Source organism: Gossypium hirsutum, chromosome D10 (assembly GCF_007990345.1).
Source record: "Gossypium hirsutum isolate 1008001.06 chromosome D10, Gossypium_hirsutum_v2.1, whole genome shotgun sequence".
Taxonomy (NCBI): domain Eukaryota; kingdom Viridiplantae; phylum Streptophyta; class Magnoliopsida; order Malvales; family Malvaceae; genus Gossypium; species Gossypium hirsutum.
The window spans coordinates 51,278,036-51,298,979 of record NC_053446.1 but is presented as its reverse complement, the minus strand read 5'-3'; the positions used below and the strand labels follow the sequence as shown (position 1 = coordinate 51,298,979).

The following is a 20,944-nucleotide window of genomic DNA, read 5'->3' as shown; positions in this document are numbered from 1 at the left end:
GATTTGGCTTTTTATAGCCAATGTTACAAAAAAAATTCTATTCTCTACTGCTTGCGCTGTTTTTGTCTCTGCTTTGCGTGTTTGGTTTTCATTTCGCAGGTGCAAGTGGGGTGAGGACTGATGTGACCGTGACGGTGGCAAGTGGGCATAGTTGCAGGCGGCGGCAGATGCAAGTGGGTAAATGCGGCGCCTAGGGTTTCAGTTTCTGAAACCCTAGGCAGATCTTTTTTTGGGGGGAAATTGGGCATTGGGTAGTTGGGCCGGTGTATTTTGTTTGGATTATGGGTTGTAATTAGGCTTAAGTTTAATTGTTTTTGTTTGGGTTAATTGGGCCCGGGCAAATGGGCTTGTACAGCTGCCCCTCTTTGCTCGTTATCGTGTAACGAGAACAGAGCAAAGATGAAGAAAGACCAATTTGCCCGGTTTTGCCTAGTCTTGATTTCTTGGTGCCTTTCTTCTTCAAGTAGCTTCACTCCAGTCCACTGTGTCTTGTTGCGTCGATCCACTCCACTGCAACTTCAAGAAGAAATATAACTTGTGGCTTCAATCCACTCTGCTGGGACTTCAGGGGGATGAGATTCGCGGTAAGATTCGTTATTGTTGATCTGCTCCACTACTGCTTAATGGGACAGAATCTACAGTCTTTGACCTACTCCACTACTGCTTAGGGTGATAGGACTAATGGCTTAAATCTGCTTCTCCATTGTATTGGGAAGATAATATTCACCATCTTCGATCTGCCCCACTACTGCTTAGAGTGACAGAATCTGCAATCTTCAACCTACTCCACTATTGCTTAAGGTGATAGGACCAATGGCTTAAATCTGCTTCTCCACTGTGTTGAGAAGATAAGATTCACCATCTTTGATCTGCTCCACTACAACCGAGGGAGGCAAGGCTTGTGTCTTCGATCTGCTTCGCTGTCAATGAAGGAAGGCAAGATCTTTTGTCTTCAACCAACTCCACCACAACCGAGAGAGGCAAGGTTTGTGTCTTCGATCTGCTTCGCTGTCAATGCAAGAAGACAAGATTTGTTGTCTTCAACCAGCTCCATCACAACCGAGAGAGGCAAGGTTTGTGTCTTCGATCTACTTCGCTGTCAATGTAGGAAGGCAAGATCTGTTGTCTTCAACCAGCTCCATCACAACTGAGAGAGGCAAGGTTTGTGTCTTCGACCTACTTCGCTATCAATATAGGAAGGCAAGATCTTTTGTCTTCAACCAGCTCCATCACAACCGAGAGAGGCAAGGTTTGTGTCTTCGACCTGCTTCGCTGTCAATGCAGGAAGGCAAGATCTATTGTCTTCAACCAGCTCCATCACAACCGAGAGAGGCAAGGTTTGTGTCTTCGACCTGCTTTGCTGTTAATGCAGGAAGGCAAGATCCGTTGTCTTGAACCAGCTCCGCTACAATCGAGAGAGGCAAGGTTTGTATCTTCGACCTACTTCGTTGTCAATGCAGGAAGGCAAGATCTGCAACTTCATTGATTTGTTCTCTGGGGAACAAGACCTGTATGTTCTATTTTATGAACCTAATTGTGCCTAGTGATTAGGATGACATGATCATAACGAATCAAATGCTCCTAACTATATGTGTATGAATGACATTTGAATGAATGCAAAATGTCATGAAAATGATTCATTAATGCTTAGGTTATCATCACGCAAAAGTTTATTAAGGCTTTATCACTGATGTGCTACATCGCTTTCTTGCTCAGCTGGCATATCCAAAGAAACACTTAATCTGATTGCCCCCTACTATGAACGTTAAAGTTCAATCCACTGGGACATAAAATTTGTACCATCAATCTCCCACTGTAACCCAAGGGTAGAAAGATATGGCTTTTCTCAATCTTCTCCTATCGCAATTCAAGGATACCGGATCTGAATCTCTTTGGTCTTCTACACCATTCCCAGGGTTTCATACCAAATGCTCATGTAAAATTTGGAAAATTTTATTCTCCAAGAAAACCTTTACTTATCACTCGGTGATCATTGCTTGTTTGTTCATTGAAGCTTTGTCATCAACACAGCATCTTGTCATTTTGCTCAATCAATGTTTGGACAACAAAATTTGAAAGGATGATCTTTAACTTAGACCCTTCCTTCTTAGATATTTCACCCTTTAAACTTGGTGTTTTCTAAATAATAGTCATGTTTCAGGTTCCTATATTATTTAGAAACTTCTAGAGTAATATGCAAAACTTTCATTGTGAAAGTATCATCATTCCAATGCAACATACTAGCAAAAAAGAATATAACGATGGATGAAATAGAATTGATTTGAGAGCAAGTTCGAAATGAATGAATTATCAAGGGTAGCAAGAATAAAAAAGGAATTGATTGGAACACGTATCTTGAAAAAGAATGAAGTATTCCAAGAACAACAACAAATTCAATATATAAATAGTATGAAGGTTAGGTGCCCCAGATATTGCAGCTTGAACTTCTCTGTACAAACTTTCTGAAGACTTTCCTAAGTTTGACATGTGTTTAGGAGATCTACAAGACTCTGTCGATGCCCCAAGATGTCGCATTACCCTTTCAGGTATAGCAAGATCACCACATGCCCCTAATCTGATCACTTCGTGCCCCATTCTGATCAATATTTGAGCCGCCCTTCGGGTTTTCAACTCAAATCCCCTTTGGCCTAAGGTGCCCTTTGTGGGTTTTCCTCTTAGCCTCTCCATTTTTACTTTTTCATTTTTTTTCATTTTTTCATTCATTTTTTTTGTTTGACTCAAAGTGCCCTTTGCAGGTTTTCACGTTGGTCCTTCCTTCTTCTTTAAACGAAGTGTTTCTTAATTGGATCCGAGTTTATAGGATTGGCAATCTCACTCAGGATCAGTGCTCCTCTGAAAATGGTCTTCTTTACAACATAGGGACATTCCTGGTTTGGCATTAATTTCCCTTTAGAATCCTTTCGTTAATGAAGAATCTTTTTCAACATTCAACCCTCTCGTGGAATTCTCTGATATGAGCCTGTTTATTATGGGCTCATATTATTTATTTATGGTACACTCGATCCTGATGAATAGCTTTTAACCCTTTTCCTAGGGCCAACTGATCATATCGCGATTGGATCCCTCCAACAAGCAATTAGGGGATTTAATAGGTAAAACTACCTCAATCCTGTAAACCAAAAAGAGAGGTGTTGCCCTAATACAGATGTTCGACAAACAATGAGGGCATATGGTAATTTCCCATGCCAGTCCTTGTTCACCTCTAGGTAATTTGATAACAAAATGTGGTGTATGCTTCTAAATTGATTTCAGACCTCAGTTATCATGCTATCATTTAAGTTCAATGCATTTTCAAATACCATCCTCTCTGAAATTCTGTATCAGTATAGAATGACCTTGATTCATAAAGTAGCCTCTCAAAAAAAATAAAGCAATGCCCATTAGAAGTCTTCGATAATGGTGATGCCCATGCCCCATTTTACTCAAAATTTGAGTCACCCTTTTTCGGGTTTTCAACTCAGATCCACCTTTGGTCAAAGAGCCCTTTGCGGGTTTTCGCCTTGACCTCTCCTTTTTCCTTTTCTTTTTTTTTCTTTTTTCTTCTTTTTTTTCTCCTATTTTTGACTTTGATTTTTTGATTTTTTTTTAGTCTAAACTCATAAGATCAGGCAAGTCTTGGTCATGTTTTCGACCAGAATCAATGTTATTCTATAAGATCTTCCACTTTCATCTTGTATGTGAAAAACCTTCTTTGGTACCAGATTTCTTTCATAGAGCTCTTTTGGGACGCAACTACGGCAGAAAACTTTGGATCTTCCTCTTTAATACGAACAAAATCCAACAAAATCTTGAAGGGATGGAAACTCGACTTCAAATGGGCAAAACTATACCGACTCAACGAGAGAGGCATTGCTCCGGCAAAGAATTGCATCGTTCGTACTGTAAATTTCTGATATCGTGCTGTTGTGCAGGTTTTATTATAAGAATCGAGGCATACCCTGGTATGATCATACAAAGACATCTTTGAACTCTAGAGGTAACTCAACAAGGTTTTGCTTCGTCTCCGTGGTCAGGTCAATTCTAATCTTCACCAAGCTCACAATTTCTAATGATTCCTTAAGAGGTAGGATCAGTTTATCCTCTTATTCTACCATCCTCAACAAGTTTGGAGATAAGCTATGATCTATGTCATCTTCAAAGTCGTGAGATCCTTCTAAACACATGTCTTGCTCAAAAGGAGATTCTAAGTCTGTAGCAGTGTCATTCATGTCGTTGATATCTAGGGACCTATTGTAGGTGCAAGAATGTATGAATTTAAGAATAATTATCTGCACAGTATGATTATGAATGAAAGAATGATTTGGATGAAAGAATAAAAGAATAAACAAAATCATTCAAGAAATGAAAGAATATTGGTTCAAAAAGATCGCAAAGATGCATTCCATTAAAATAATGACGTTTAGACATGAGCCTATTTCACAAAAGAGTTCTTGTTGCCTCTAGGCTGAAAGCAACAAGTGTTTTGAATATTACTCTGAGTAAGCTCTAAATACTACAGAGGTTTCTTTAGAACACTCCCAAGTTTATAAGGACGAACATCTAATAAGATCTCTTCTCTAGTTGTTTGTGCATTGCATTCACTCCACTCGTCAATTATGATTGGGTAATGGATTTTTCGCAGTGGAGGAATCATCAAATTTAACGACGCCCATACTGATAAGCCTTTCAATCAGTTTTTTAAAGGCAATGCAGTTTTCTATGGAATGCCCTGTATTTCCTGCATGATACTCGCATTGTGCATTCGTATCGTGCCATTTGGGGTACGGAGGCTGTGGAGGTTTCATGTAGAGAGGGGCGACAATACGCGCGTTGAATAAGCTTTGATACAGCTCCTTATACGACATCAGAATTGGCGTGAACTGGAGGTTTTCAGTGCCTTGCTTCACATATGATTCTTGTCTTGATGAACCTTGTTGACTAGCGACCCCTTTACCTAGATGACTTACTGACCTTGAGTAACCTGTGTTGTTCACCTCATTTTCTCTTTTCCTTGGGGTTGACCTCTTATCACTCTCTTCCGCCTCAATTTTTTCGGCTCTTATAGCATTCTCAATCATTTCACCATTCATAACTATGTCAGAAAAGCTTTTTTTGCGCTTCCTAACATATGCGTAATGAACGGGGCCTTCAGTGTATTGATGAAGAGCATTATTGTCTCTTTTTCCAGGAGTGGTGGCTGAACTTGTATGGCAATCTCCCTCCACCTTTGTGCGTATTGCCTAAAACTTTCATTAGGCTTTTTCTCCATATTTTGTAGGGTAATTCTGTCAAGAACCATATCAGCTACATGACTGTATTGTTTCATAAAGGCTTGTGCTAAATCCCTCCAAGAACTGATCTGGGTACGCGTCAATTGATTGTACCACTTAGACGCTGCCCCTGTGAGGTTATCTTGAAAGAAGTGTATTAATAATTGATCATTATTAATATACCCCGTCATTCTCCTACAGAACATAGTGATATGGGCTTCTGGGCAACTGGTCTCATTATATTTCTCGAATTCCGGCATCTTAAATTTGTAAGGAAGCACCAAATCTGGAACTAAGCTCATATCATTCGCATCTAATCCATGATAGCTGTCGATACTTTCTATCGCCCTAAACTTCTCTTCAATCCATTTCTATTTCTCCTCAAACTGCTTTGGTAATTCTTCCTTCACCTTGTCTTTCTCAGCTACTTCATCAAAATCCGGGACAACAAAATTAACCAGATTATCGCCAGGACTAGAACCAGATCTGACCTGAAGGTTCTTCGGCATTGAAGCATCACTTTGAAAATGCTGAGGCCTAATCGAAACAGAAGGTCTTCGTGGATATGGTTCAGTCTGAACTTGCACATGCGGAGGCGTGAAACCTGGAGGAAAAAATGGTTCATCATTGTTTTCTTCTTCATCGCAAATCACAGGACCTTTCCCTTTATCCACTCCCTTGGTTATTAATTGCGTCAATTTAGTCTTTAAGTCATCTTGAGACTCATTCATCTTTTGTACCATGTCTTTCTGGATCTTTTCCATATGTTCTTTCATTTGCACCTGTAGCTGTTCTTGCATTTCTTTCTGCATTTACTCCAGTTTTTCTAATCTTTGATCCATTTCTTTAGTTCCTGTTCCGGTAGTGCAAGGGTGTTGGTTTGGTAGGTTGGTTTCCAGGTTAGCTGAAATAAATTTACTCGTTTAGACTCTTTCAATGGATTTTAATGCATGTAATGCAATGTAATGCAAATGCATGAAATGAATGCCTAAAGAGACGTTGATTCTGATTCAATTACATTTAGGAAACTTTTCTAGAAAGAAAATTCCCTTACACAAAACGGATACATGTACGACCTCACCCTCATATTCTAAGAAAGAACATCGGTCTTTTTCTTCATCCGCATGTTTGAGGTAATCTTGCCAATAGATGCCATTGTTAGCTCATTTTCTTGATCTTGGTCGCGATCCATCATCTGCCCATCTTCATAAGGCTCGTCAGCTTGTCGAAGGCTTTTGGACTATCGTCTCGAACCCTTAGGCCACGAAGTAAAGATCACGAACTCTTTCATCGCCCTTCTTGTGTTTCTTAGAATATATTCGAAAAGTCGTATTGTTTTCTACTTTATCAAGGAATTCATATTCCATGACAAGCTTCCTAATTTAGTAATCGGACTTGAATCAATATCTCTTTCCTAAGATTCCAAATGCAATGTAATGCAATCATAATCAAAACACAACAAGAGGGGTTAGAACAAAACATAAGCAAACACGGAAAACAAAAAGTACCTAATCAGGTAAATACTAGGGATTTGGGGTGGCTCTACCTAGAGTGGGCTCCTAAGGTTCACTACATGAGGTTTGGCTCTAAAGATAAGGTACCCGAACCAGCAGATTCCTCGATCTTCACCCATTATAGGCTCATACAGACCGAGTTCGGTTCAGGGGAATACATTTCCCTATGGCTGCACGGAGATGAAAATCTCACGAAGACATAGGTACGGATGTATCCCGAAAGCGATCCACTATCCTGCACGGAGGTGAAAACCTCACGAAGGAAATAGCTTCTCACTCCCACTTAAAAGGTGTGACCAACGGTCATGCAATGCAATGTGCAGAAAGATATAAAAATTTAAAATACAAAACATGATGAAAACTATAACTCAAAATAAATGAAATGCAATGAGAGGATCGTATATTTAAATCACATTTTCAACTTTTGGCAAAAAGACAAGAAATAATCAACTCGTGGCTTGACTCTCTTATTTTATGTCCCCAGTGGAGTCGCCAAGCTGTTGACACCATTTTTTTGATGGAAAACGGGATCGACTTGGGTTTTGGAAAATGAAAACGAAAATGGGAGTCGCCACCGATCCTTTTTGATGAGGTGTGATCGGATCACCTCGAAAAGTGATTATTTTTAATAAAATGATTTGATTTTATTAAAACAACAAGTTTGGTCCACGAAATTTAGAAAAACGGGTTCGAGAGTCAGTTACGCACGAGGAAGGATTAGCACCCTCGATACGCCCAAAATTGGTACCTAGTTGATTATTTAATGTCTTAGTGTCGAAAAACTGAAAACTTTAAAGAAATTTAAAATACGATCCTTAAAAAAACTCGAATAGCATAGATTAAAATTCAAGAGGATATTTGGCAATTTGGTTAAACGAGAAATCAAAACCCAGCACCTTAGGGCACGTTCCTCGAATTTCCAAACGCAAAACATTGCCTTATTTTGAAATTTTTGAAAGGATATTTAGCTATTTGGTTGAGCGAGAAAAACCGACACCCAGCACCTTAGGGCATGTTTTCTCGAATTTCCAAACGCAAAACATTGCCATATTTTGAAATTTTTGAAAAGGATATTAAGCTATTTGGTTGAACGAGAAAAATCGACACCCAGCACCTTAGGGCATGTTTTCTCAAATTTCCAAATGCCAAATATTCCCTCATTTAGAAAAATTTTCTTTTTTGAAGTATGGTGTTAATATGCATAATGAAATAATAAATATTATAATGTGAACAAAAATAATATGAGCAAAAACGAATAAAAAAATCATGTATATGCCATAACAAATAAATAAATAAATAAACTAAAACATAAAAATAGACATATAAGTAAATACATAAATGAACATAAAAAACAATAAAGGAAAATTGATGAAAATTATAAAATATGGACATGTGCATGTACATTTAAGGGAAATATATATAAGTATATACATAAAATTAAAAATATGAAAAATATATATGTATTGTAAAATTATTGAATATGAAAGTACATGTAAGCATGCGCATGTGTATATATATATAATATATAAAATATATTAGTATGTATGTACATATATTTGTAAGAATAAAAAAGATTTACGTATGTATATATATATTATAAAACATACGCTATGTATATATAACAAGATTTAAAAATATATATATAGATGAAGAACTAATAATAATAATAATAACTAATAATAACAACAATAATAATAAAAGATGATAATATATTAAAAATAATGAAGAAAATAATAAAAATGCTAAAAAAGGGGTTAAATCGAAATAAAAGCAAACAATTCGGGACGAAATCGAAATAAATAAAAAAAGGATTGATTTGAATGTGCGAATAACATAGAGGGGTTGGAAGGGAAAATTTCCCTTCTCCTCTAAAACGCACAGCTTCATTGAGGACCAAATCGAGAGAAAAATGAAATTTTGTGGCAAAATTGAAAAATAAAAACAAAATAGAACCCAATCGTAAACAGCCTCAAAAGCGGGAGGACCAGGAGCGCAAATAACCCCTTTTGTCCAGAAACACGCCGATCCTTGGCGGTTCGGGTCGGGTCGGTCCAATCCATGTCAAAACGACGTCGTTTTGAGGCTTTCTGAACTCCTCCAAAACGGCGCCGTTTAAAATCCTATATAAATAAATTTTTTTCCTTAAAATTTCATTTTCTCCCTTTTCCTTAGAAAAAAACCTAAAATTTTCTCAAACCCTCTCCTCATTTTCCAGACACCGGCCAGAGACCCGGCAAGGAGAGTCGCCGCCGTGCCTCCGTGTACGGTGGCCGAAAAATTCAAAAGAAGATATTTTTTTTGCCCTTTTTTTATATGTTGTATGTTATATATACAGTTTTTTAAAAAAAAATAAAATAAACCAAAATCAAATACAAATAGTTTCGAAAAAAAATAAAGAGAAAAGAAATAAAAACAGAAAAGGAAAATAGATATACCGAAAAAGGGTTTTGAATCTGCTTTCTTTTTTTTATTTCTTTTTAAAACGTGAAAAGAGAGCGAGTTACAAGCATTAGATTTGGCTTTTTATAGCCAATGTTACAAATTTTTTTTTCTATTCTCTACTGCTTGCGCTGTTTTTGTCTCTGCTTTGCGTGTTTGGTTTTCATTTCGCAGGTGCAAGTAAGGTGAGGACTGATGTGACCGTGACGGTGGCAAGTGGGCATGGTTGCAGGCGGCGGCAGATGCAAGTGGGTAGATGCGGCGCTAGGGTTTCAGTTTTTGAAACCCTAGGCAGATCTTTTTTGGGGGGAAATTGGGCCTTGGGTAGTTGGGCCGGTGTATTTTGTTTGGATTATGGGTTGTAATTGGGCTTGAGTTTAATTGTTTTTGTTTGGGTTAATTGGGCCCGGGCAAATGGGCTTGTACAATAATTATACATTAAAATTTAAAAATAACATAATTTAATAAATTTAATAATTATTACTTTATTTAATGCTATTTTGGGTTCAATTTTGGTGCATAAATTTTTGTGTTGGTAAATAGATTAGCCCGTCCGGTTAAATGGTATTGGGCGGTCCAATAAACGGTGCTGTTACAAAAATGTGATGGTAAGTAGTAGATACATGGAAAAGATTCTCAACATTATGACATGAAATAATTTAAAAATAATAATAAGTAGAATTTTTAAAAACATATTTTATAATATATAAATTTTAAGTTTTAAAATATTAAAAATAAAAAAAAATTATGTTAATTATCTTTTTAGGTTAATATTTGGTACATTGACATTATACTTTTTACTAGTATACTAAATATTTTCCCTATATTTATAACATTGAATTTTAAGAAAATATTTATCCATCTCTAAAAAGTTATTTTTTTAAATCTCTAGAAAAACAAGAATAAGTTTATTTCCTCAATTTTCTAAAAGTTCTATAACTGAAAATTCTAAAAAGTATTTCTCATATCGCTTTCTACAATATCCAAAGTTACGTAATATTATTTAAAATTCAAAACAAAAAAAAATATTGAAAAAGTTCAAAAGAACAACAAATGTACTTTTTAAATTTCTGAAAATTTTACAACTCTTCATATTATCTTCTATAATATAAAAATGATATAAAACTAAAAAACTAAATTTTATTTATAAAATAATAATCATTTAAATTCTAAAAATATTTAATTATAAAAATATCTTTTAAATTTTCTAAAATTTTCATATTTTTTTATATTTTAATGTTTTTAATTAGATTTTCATTTTCAATTTTTTTTTGGTTATTCCACTTTAAAATGATATGAAAATGTGTTTTTGCGCTTATTAGACATTATTTTATCATGTTATCATTAACTAACGATATTAAATAAATAAATCGATGTTAAAATTAAGTGTTGATAACGATAATATAGAACAATCACAAAGTAATAGAAAAGAAAATTAAAACACATAGATTTTATGTGAAAAACTTTTCGGAAAAAAACACGGGCAAAGGAGAAGAAATTTACTAATGTCAAAAACTGAATAATACAAGAGAAGATTCGACTATATCTATTTAAAGGTTGAAAAACATTAATCTAATCAATGTCAAATAGAAAAAGTGTAGTTCTATACGGATTCTACTTGTGCAACCTAGTTCGTATAAGTAGAATCCGTATAGACATATGGTCTTCGACCCTTGGCCTTAAGCCCTACACTAATCCCTTTTGAGTTTGAGAAATTTACCTAGATTTCTGTTTTCATTTTTTTGCCTCTAAAATGCTGTACAATTTAGCAAATGGCATTGTAACAATGCATATATAATCAGTCATTCCAATAAAGACAAGGGGAAACTCTGTGTCTCAAGAGGTTGATTTGTGCCATTATATATATGTATGTATTTGTTCTTTGCGTTTGTAACAACACAACTATATGATGCTCTACTTCACTTACAATCCTCGTGTCATTGGAAACTCAACCTTAAAATAAATGAAAATCAAAGCAAACAAATTTAAAGGCTAAGGCATCCCTAGTACTTCAACCTATATATACAACCCCTTCTTGCACAAGTGGCAATCACCTCCACAATTTTATCCCAAACCTCTATTTCTCTGATATATACAAACCTACAATGGGTGTGAACAGTTACAGTGATGAGTACAGCTCCACAATCCCTCCAGCCAGTCTCTTCAAAGCCTTGATTCTTGACTCTCACAATCTCATCCCAAAACTCATGCCATTGGCTATTCAAAGCATTGAAATTAGTGGTGATGGAGGAGCTGGCACCATCAGGCAGATCAACTTTGCTGAAGGTGGAATAAGCTACTGATTACTGAACTTGCTGTCCATCGTAATATCACTTTGGGTTTGATTAACTAACACTGATTAAGGATAATATGATGAAGGCAGCCAAGTTAAGTTCATCAAGAATCGGGTGGATGAGCTTGATGAAAAGAATTTTTGGTTCAAATACAGTTTGATTGAAGGTGATGGAATGATGGACAAGCTTGAAAAGATTACATATGAAGTTAAATTTGAGAGCACTACAGATGGTGGAAGCATAAACAAGATGACAAGCACTTATTACACAAAGGATGATTTTGTGCTAATCGAAGAGGAAATTAAGGCAGGCAAAGAGAAGGCCTTGGCTATGTACAAAGTAGTGGAAGCCTGATGCTTAATTGATGGACGAAGGTGAGAGTAGTTGGAGATCTTGAATGTTTCGGTGTGTTAATTAAAAGACTCTTAATTAGCTTTAAGCATGAGTGTGGGTATAATTGCCTTCATAAGGATTGAAATCCATCCATCTATTAATGCGGCTCTACTTGTAATGTTTTCTCTTCCTTTAATGTACACTAGAATTATATATATTACAATCAAAATTTAAGGAGTTTGAATATTGATTTTATGAAAACACATAACAAATATGGGTAAATTACACCGTTCACTATACCAAAACAGGCTTTTAGGGGCGTTTTTAGCGCGTTTGGATAAAAAACGCCGCTAAAGATTGATCATTAGCGGCGCCGTCTGGAAAACACCGCTGAAAATAAGAATTAGCGGCGTTTTCTAGAAAGCGCCGCAAAAAACCTAAGCCCAATGATGTCGTTTACTTTCGGGGATTTCGCGGCGTTTTTAAGAAAGCGCCGCTAATGCTCAGGGTTTTAGCGACGTTTTTGAGAAAGCGCCGCAAAAAAACCTAAGCCCAACGATGTCGTTTTCTGAGCTTTCGTGGATTTAGCGGCGTTTTTAAGAAAGTGCCGCTAATGCTCAGGGCTTTAACGGCGTTTTTGAGAAAGCGCCGCAAAAAACCTAAGCCCAACGACGCCGTTTTGTGAGATTTCGGGGATTTAGCGGTGTTTTTTAGAAAGCGCCGCAAAAAAACCTAAGCCCAACGATGCCGTTTTTTGAGCTTTCGTGGATTTAGCGGCGTTTTTAAGAAAGCGCCGCTAATGTTCAGGGCTTTAGCGGCGTTTTTGAGAAAGCGCCGCAAAAAAACCTAAGCCCAACGACGTTTGAGCTTTCGTGGATTTAGCGGCGTTTTTAAGAAAGCGTCGCTAATGCTCAAGGCTTTAGCTGCGTTTTTGAGAAATTGCCGCAAAGAAACCTAAGCCCAATGACGCCCTTTTTGAGCTTTTCGGGGATTTAGCGGCGTTTTTCAGGAAGCGCCACTAATGCTCAGGGCTTTAGCGGCGTTTTTAAGAAAGCGCCGCTAATGCTCATGGCTTTAGCGATGTTTTTGGGAAAGCGCCGCAAAAAAACCTAAGCCCAACGATGCCGTTTCCTGAACTTTTGGGGATTTAGCGGCGTTTTTCAGAAAGCGCCGCTAATGCTCAAGGCTTTAGCGGCGTTTTTGGGAAAGCGCCGCAAGAAAAACTAAGCCCAACGGCGCCGTTTTCTGTGCTTTCGGGGATTTAACGGCATTTTTAAGAAAGCGCCGCTAATGCTCAGGGATTTAAAATAATTTAAAATATTTGTTAAAAATGGAAAAAGTAAAATACTATTATTTAAAATATTTTTAAAGTTTTTTTGAATACATTACTGATTTTTTTAGTTTATATATTAAATAATTTCTTATATAATCGTAAAAGAGATAATATTAATTTTAAAATATTGAATTAATTATCACTATGGTATATGGATTTAGGGTTTGGGTTTTATGGGTTAGGGGTTATGCTTTAGGGGTTATGGGGATTTAGGGGTTAGGGTTATGCTTTAGGTGTTAGGGGGATTTAGGGGTTAAGGGTTATGCTTTAAGGGTTAAAAGGGATTTAGGGGTTATGGGTTAGGGATTTGGGATTTGGGATTTAGGGGTTATTAATTTTTATATTAAATATGTTCTTATGTATTTGTAAAATAGATAATAATAAATTTAATATATTGAAATTATGAGTATAGTATATTATTTAAGAGATATATAATAGATAGATGATCACTTTATGCATATAGATTGATTGGTTAATTTAGGGTTTAAAGTTTATAATTTGAGACTTGTTAAATGATACAATTAATTAATACTTGTATATTTAAAAATATTTAACCCTAACCATTTGATATTTTTGATATGGATATATATATAGGTAATTAATTATTTAATTTGTGTAGGACCAAAATATAAGAAAAAAATATAAATGAAATAAAAAAACTAAAATTTATACATGTATCAAATACTTTTAAATATTACTGTCGAAACCACTTTTTAATTTAAAAAAATGGGATCGACTTTGAAAACAAAATGGGAGTCGCCACCGATCTTTTATTAAGGTGTGATCGGTTCACCATTAAAAATAAATTTTAGGTCTGCGAGATTTGAGAAAAAAAGGTCCGGGAGTCGGTTACGCACGAGGAAGGGTTAGCACCCTCGTAACGCCCAAAATTGGTACCGAATCGATTGTTTAATGTCTTAGTGATTAAACTTTGAAAAGATTTTAAAATACGATCCTTTTATCTTAAATAAAATGATTGGATAATAAGGCTCACTTACTTCAAGGAAATAAATTGTCACACTTAGTAAGTTAGAGTGTAACATTTTGAATCCTCAAAATTAAGTTTATCTTTTAACTTTTAAAGCCTATGCATTTTGAGAAGGATATCCGATTACTTAGGGTCAAGTGAGAAAATCAAAACCCAGTAAGTTAGGGTTCGACTTCACAAAATTCCTAAATATCGAATATTACCTTTATTTTTATTTGTTGGAAGAATCCTCGTCTCGAGAAAACAATATGTAACGTCCAATGCGTTAGGACACCACGTATCGAATTCCCGATAATGAGCTTTTTTATTTATGTTTTAATTAAAGAAAATCTTCGATTATTTAGATTCAACGAGGAAAATTGGAACCCAATACGTTAGGGCTCAATTCTTTCGAAGATTCCAAATACCGAACTTTGCATTATCTTGAAAGTTTTTGAATAAATCGGTTTTGATATTAAACCATATTAAACACGACTTTTTGAACGAATAAAGCACAATGGAATAACAATGCACGACGTGAGGCGATAATTCATAAACCACAATATAAGTTAATAAACACTAATAATAAATGAATACCAATAAACAAATACCATACGTATAAAGACAATAATTTCACATCACATGTAAATATCAACATTAACATTTAAAAGCTAATAGTAATAAAAAAAATACTAAGAAACAAGTGAATTAATACAAACACCAACCCAATGTACAAGTTTGAAATAACTAAAAAATATGAAAGAAAGGAAATTATATATTAAAATAAATTTAAAATAAGTAATACATAAATGAAAATTTGAAATAAATTAAAAATACGGTTAAAGATAAATACTACATAAAATAATAATGTCCAAATAAATTTTAAAGTAAGTATTATGTAAAAATGAATCAAAGTACATTTAATAATACATATATGTATGTATATTTATAATAACAATATATAATGAAGATTAAACAATAATACGCAATAAATTTTGAAACAAATGTATAATAAATCCAAAGTGGTAATGCAATTTTATTTATAATATAAAATAATACTACATGAAAAAAATACGTAATGAAAATAACTATTAAGATATGATAATAATTCAAAACTTAAAGTAATAATATAAATAACAAAATAATGATATATGTACATAAATAAATAAACACATAAACTAATACAAATAATAGTACTAATAATTATAGTAACATTAATAATAACAATAATAATAATAGTTAAGTAATTTAAAAAAGCGCAAGGGGGACTAAATCGAAAGTTAAATCCGAATTTAAGGGAAAGAAAATGCAATTAGAAATGTCTAAGGGCCGTATTAGAATACGCGCGTAATATTGGGGACCAAACAGGGAAATAATCCCGTGCCCTCAAAACGCAGCATTTAACTCAAGACCGAATTGAAATAAATTCAAAATTCGTGCGGGAAAATTACAAAAAAAACAAAGATGAAATTAAAAAGATGGAGCAAAGTGGAGGGATCGAAGGCGCAAATAGACTACGCAACAAAAATACGCGGATCCTCCCCGGCTCGGGTAACTGCGCGGGTCAAGGGACCAAACGGCGCCGTTTTGGCGCTGGTGCCCTTGCCTTAAAACGACGTCGTATCAATGCATTATTTAAACCTAGTTTCTATAAAAAAAATTTTGCATCAACAAAAAAAAAGGGTAAACTCTCTGCTAGAGTTTCTGGCCCTAGCTTTTGCGTCGCTCGGGGGCTCCGTTAGTCCTCGCCCCACCGTCCTCGCTCGAGCTCCAATCACGACGAAGCGAACGAGGATTAAATTGGCATCGATGCCAAGGTAAATCCCTATTGTTTCCTCATTTTTTATAGAAAATAGAAAAAATAAAAAAAGTAAAGAAATGCAGAGAGAAAAGAGAAAAAAGTAAAAATGGTGAATCACCTCTTTTCTTTTTTTTTTTGAACTGTTTATCGTTCTCTTTTTCTTTATTCCCTTTTCAAAATCCGATCCCCTTTTACAGTGTTGGAATCGGTCTTTTATAACCGAATCGAAGAAAATAAAAATAATAAAAATCCCCCCAAAAATCTCTTTTACTCCCCTTTATTTCTTTTCTTTTCTTGCCTTCTGTTTTCTCCCTTTGTTCCCCTCTTTTTGTTGTAATTTTCGTTGCCCATTTGTTGTTAGCCCCTTTTGTCCTTTTGTCGGCTTGTTGTTTGTTTGAGACATTGCAGGTACATGGGGCTGATGTGGCTGTATGTGTGGCGGATATGGAGGGTACGGAGGCGCACGTGAGAGCAGAGGCCTGGCACGCTCGGACGAGAGAAGCTGCTGTGGCGCTGGGGTTTGCCCTAGGGTTTCCTGCTTCTGATTTTGCGTTGGGCTACTCCGTGATTGGGCTAGGGTCTAGCAAATTGGGTTTAAATTTTAATGGGCCTTAGTGGGTAGCACTTAAGCATTTGGGCCACTGTATTTGATTTTGGACTGTATTAATTATTATTATTTTGTTATTTATACAAGCCCGGGTAAATTGGGCTATTACAATTACTTAAAATTTTAATAATTATTTAGGTAAAATTTAAATGAAAGATACAAAAATATATATATGAAATTTAGCGGCGTTTTTAACAAAAAATGCTGTTACTATATATTCAAATTTCCCAAAACGGCACCGTTTGGATAGAGATTTATTAGTGGCGTTTTTATTAAAAATGCCGCAAATAATCATTTTATTTTAAAAAAAATCACGCCTTTTTATCCCAAAATTTCCCCGCTGAAACCCCAAAATTTTCCCCTCTTCTTCGCGGTTTATGAGTATTAAAAAATTTTCCCCGCTTCTTCACCCTTTTCAAACTCATTTATTTCGCCTCTTCTTTCTTTTTCTTGGATCTTCTTTCTCCCTCTCAGCAAAGATCTTTGATTTTTTCCGTCTCCTTTTCGTTCGCTCTCTGGTAATTTCATCTTCTCTTTTTGTAATTTAATTTGTTCCATGCTGATTCATATATTGTTACTGTTACTTGTCTCGCTTTTCCTTCTTTTATTTTCTGCTTTTGAATGATTATCTGCTTGGTTGCTGAGAAAATAGAGGCTGGAAACAGGCTCGTCGAACCCCCGTCGTCAGTCGCTGAGCTCATCCCTTTCCTAGACGTAATCCCTAATCCATCCTTTTACTATTTTTCCTTAACTTCGTTTTGCTCTTCGTTAATTTTTTTTCCTTATTATTTGATTTGCCTGATTTTATTATGTATGCATTTTCGAAATTTTTCGTGTGATTCTTTCTGTGCAATTAATTTAGTTAGATTTTGCCCATACTGATTTTATTGTCTTAATTGACAGTGAAGTATATTATCTAATTGGATAAAAAGGTTAACTGGGTTCAGCTTAAAATATTAGTGTTGGAGTTGTGTCTAATTTCCAATATGAAAATCACCAATATATTACTATTATGAGAATGGTAAGTTTCTCTTTTAATTTGTTTGATGATTTTTTCTGTTTTAAAGTCATGTTCTTATGTACGTTTTGGCAATGTTGTGCAGGTTGATGAAGAACCTGCAATTAGAACAAATACCACCATATTATGAAATTTTAATGAAAGTCGTGAATTTCACAGCCTCTTTGAATCTTCAGTACTTTTTCACCTTTGGTTTGGGAAGCAATATTTGGGAAGAAAACCTCTCAGAAAGCATTCTAAGTTTTTTTTTTGTTAGGCTTGTAAAATTTGTAAGTCTCTTTGTCCTACCCCTTTTCTCTTGGCTTATTATTATTTAAGTACATCTATTATATGGAAGATTCTTAAAATTTATGAATGGATGTTACCTCTTCTTTTTTTCTTTATACAACTTTTCATGTTTGTATTTTGCTGCCTAAATGTGTTGGTTGGTATGTTTTTGAACTGTTACGCGCATGATAGATCAATACAATTAGCGGTGGTGCCATTTTTTTTCTTACTTGAGTAGCTCCTACACAAAACTGATGCTATGTTGTGTCATTACTAAAATTAGATTAGAATATATGTGGCAAAATGATTTGATAAATGAGTTCCATAATTAGATACTTTGGTGCTATCTGAAAATAAAACCAAACAGTTCCATAATATATATACTTTGGTGATATCTTGAAATATATATATACATTGATTGGAGACCACTTGTTTTACATTTGTTTCTCTTTAGTAGATAATGCTTTAGTTTGCATGGTGCCTTTAGTTTTAGTGAATTTTAAAACGTTAAAGAAAGTCAACGGGATAATTAACCAAAGCTTCATTACATCTATGCTTGTTTAATTTCACTTTTACGAATGTTGGGACTAGAAAATTTTAGCATATGGTTGGGTTTATGGCTTTATGAACTTATGCTTTTAGGTATTGCACGTTCATTTTGATTGGTTTGTTTGATTTTGAGGCAAATCAAACAATTAAAAACTCCAATGAGATGAATGTTTAGATTTTTTTTAAAAAAAAGTTATATTGTGAATTAAACTCCAATGAGATCAACGTTTAGATGAATGTTTGGATTGGGGGCATAATTAAACTTTATGGTTGAGGCTGACATGATTCTCTCTTTGTAATAGGTCAATGAGTTCAAGTCCATAGAAAAGTTCAAAATTTTCAATACAAACAATTTGTAAGTCATATTGCCTTAACATGTTAGAACTGTCTGTTTGGCTTAGTACCATGTCGTCTTTGGTGGATTTCTAATTTCTAAACTATAAAATTGGCTGCAGGAGGTCAATGGAATCAAGGTTTTTCAACTGGAAACTGCAACTGGTGCAGCAATTAGGGTATAAAATTGTACCAGTATGGTTATGATGTATTAAAATGTAAAAAGATTTGTCTAACCATGTGTTTTCCTTACGTGATTAAGTTCTTTGATCATGCTATTGGTATCAACGTACCTCGATCACAATTCCTTATATGTCTTGTTCATGAATTTCCATTTTAATACGTCTTCAAATTAAATTATACATTTCTAAATTGGATTTGTGGCGTTTTTATAATATATATATTTTTATGACCTTTATCGGCGCTTTTACCAAAAACGCCGCTAAAGGTCATGTTCTTTAGCGGCGTTTGTGAGTAAAGCGCCGCTAAATATCATATTCTTTAGCGGCGTTTGTGGGTAAAGCGCCATTAAAGATCATGTTCTTTAGCGGCGTTTGTTATCATAAACGCCGCAAAAATTAGTGACATTGTCAACAGCGACATTTTTTGCAGCGCTAGTGAAAGCGCCGCAAATACTTTTACCTAAAAAACGCCGCTAAAAGCCTGTTTTGGTGTAGTGGTTATTCACTAAACTATAGGTAAGTTTCATTTTGGTTACTAAACTATTCAAAAATTTTTATGGCTTTCTTTGTTTGCATTGCTTGTACCAATTGAAAGCTTTCTCTCCCTTCTCTTCTACAATTCAGTTTTTTTTCCATGAAATAGCTTTAGTTGTCATGAATCTTCGAACCAAAATTAAAACAATTTTTTTCTCCAATCACTGACACTGACTCCTAGATCGACTTGGATCTAAGGTATATTCTTCTACTTGTCGATGGGTACTGATTCACCGTACTGATTGTCAAATCATCTTCTGAAACTCGTTGAGAAAACCTTTTTATTTTTAAATAAAAACTTAACAATCCAGTGACTTTAATAAAAACTATTGAATAGTTCAATGACTTAAATAAAAATTATGAATAGTTTAATAATTAAATTGTAACGCCTTTTAATTAAGTGAACAAAATGAAAATTTATTTATAATTTAATGATTAATGATATAATTTACTGAGATATCATAAACGTTTTATCCCCTTAGTGGCAGACCATTTCAAGGGTTTGAAACATGGTGATATGTGAACTCTACCATACTCCAAAGCTGTGGGTCGATTGTAAAAATAGATTGCATATTTTGGAGATTTTCATATATAAATAACCCCTTTGCTAGTTGAACAACTGTGGCATCCACTTTACCCACACACAAAAAAAATCAGTTATATGAATGAACTTCAAAAAAAGAATTACATTTTGACCAAATTGTTTACAAGCCAAATAATTATGGATTAATTGTTGAATTTTGGGCTGTAATATTGCTCGACCACTTAAATCTATATTTCACAATCTGAATTTCGAGAAAATTTATTTAATATGTCACAACTCAACATGTTTACTATGACCAAATGGTTAATTTTCATTTTCGGACTTCAAATCAGTCCAAAAACATAAACTAATTCTTCCATATTTTTTAAGTAATCCTATAAAAGATTGTAAATTTTTATTTTCATTTCCATTTTTGGAAATCTGCATTCATTTCCAAATGATTTCATTTCTCCATTTCGGAGAAAACCATAATCATTCCTGAATGTTTCTCATTTCTCTTTTTCTATTCAATCCGTTCATTTTTATCCAAACACGCAATTCATTTTTAGTTTCAATGAGCTAATGGAGGGATCAATTGGACATGTGTAGTTAAGGCTCAAATGATTTATAATTAAGTTCCGACTTTTCACCTATTAATTATAAACTCATTTAATCACGAAGCCATTCCACTATAATATTGTGACTGAGCTCTCCTCAATGACATACATTGTCATAGGTATGTTATCCTCATAGGGTATCCTTGATCTCTATGGGATAATATTCATTCTCCCAATATGATATTACTTTATCTTATGGTAACCATTACATCTTCCTTCATGAAAAGTCAATCACTATCAAATAATGATCAAGTCATCCATCACAAAGACAAACGACTCATGGCCATGTTTACTTTTCATCAACCATAACTCGATGGTTAAATCACTATTTGAGGCCTGAATAATATAAAGAATAGTTAAATC

At 34.6% G+C, this 20,944-nt stretch overlaps 1 protein-coding gene and 1 long non-coding RNA gene across 2 annotated transcripts; both read left to right on the top strand.

The window, feature by feature from the left end:
* The first annotated feature begins 11,223 nt into the window (after positions 1-11,223).
* LOC121222262 (major strawberry allergen Fra a 1-2) lies at positions 11,224-11,871 on the top strand. The gene is made up of 2 exons (XM_041102521.1): positions 11,224-11,509; positions 11,603-11,871. The coding sequence occupies exons 1-2, from the start codon at positions 11,329-11,331 to the stop codon at positions 11,869-11,871; spliced, it is 450 nt and encodes a 149-aa protein (XP_040958455.1). The 5' UTR covers positions 11,224-11,328.
* Positions 11,872-16,902: 5,031 nt separating this feature from the next.
* LOC107945846 (uncharacterized) lies at positions 16,903-19,036 on the top strand. Its single transcript, XR_001696756.2, has 5 exons — positions 16,903-17,076; positions 17,211-17,272; positions 17,662-17,845; positions 18,695-18,747; positions 18,848-19,036. It is a non-coding gene; the product is annotated as an uncharacterized lncRNA (long non-coding RNA).
* The last annotated feature ends 1,908 nt before the right edge of the window (positions 19,037-20,944 follow it).

What these genes read in the sequence shown, in the direction of transcription:
- LOC121222262 (XM_041102521.1), top strand. Translation starts at nt 11,329, where the DNA reads ATGGGTGTGAACAGTTACAGTGATGAGTACAGCTCCACAATCCCTCCA. An exon ending in GCAGATCAACTTTGCTGAAG is followed by an intron (nt 11,510 to 11,602) that starts GTGGAATAAGCT and finishes AATATGATGAAG; the next exon opens with GCAGCCAAGTTAAGTTCATC.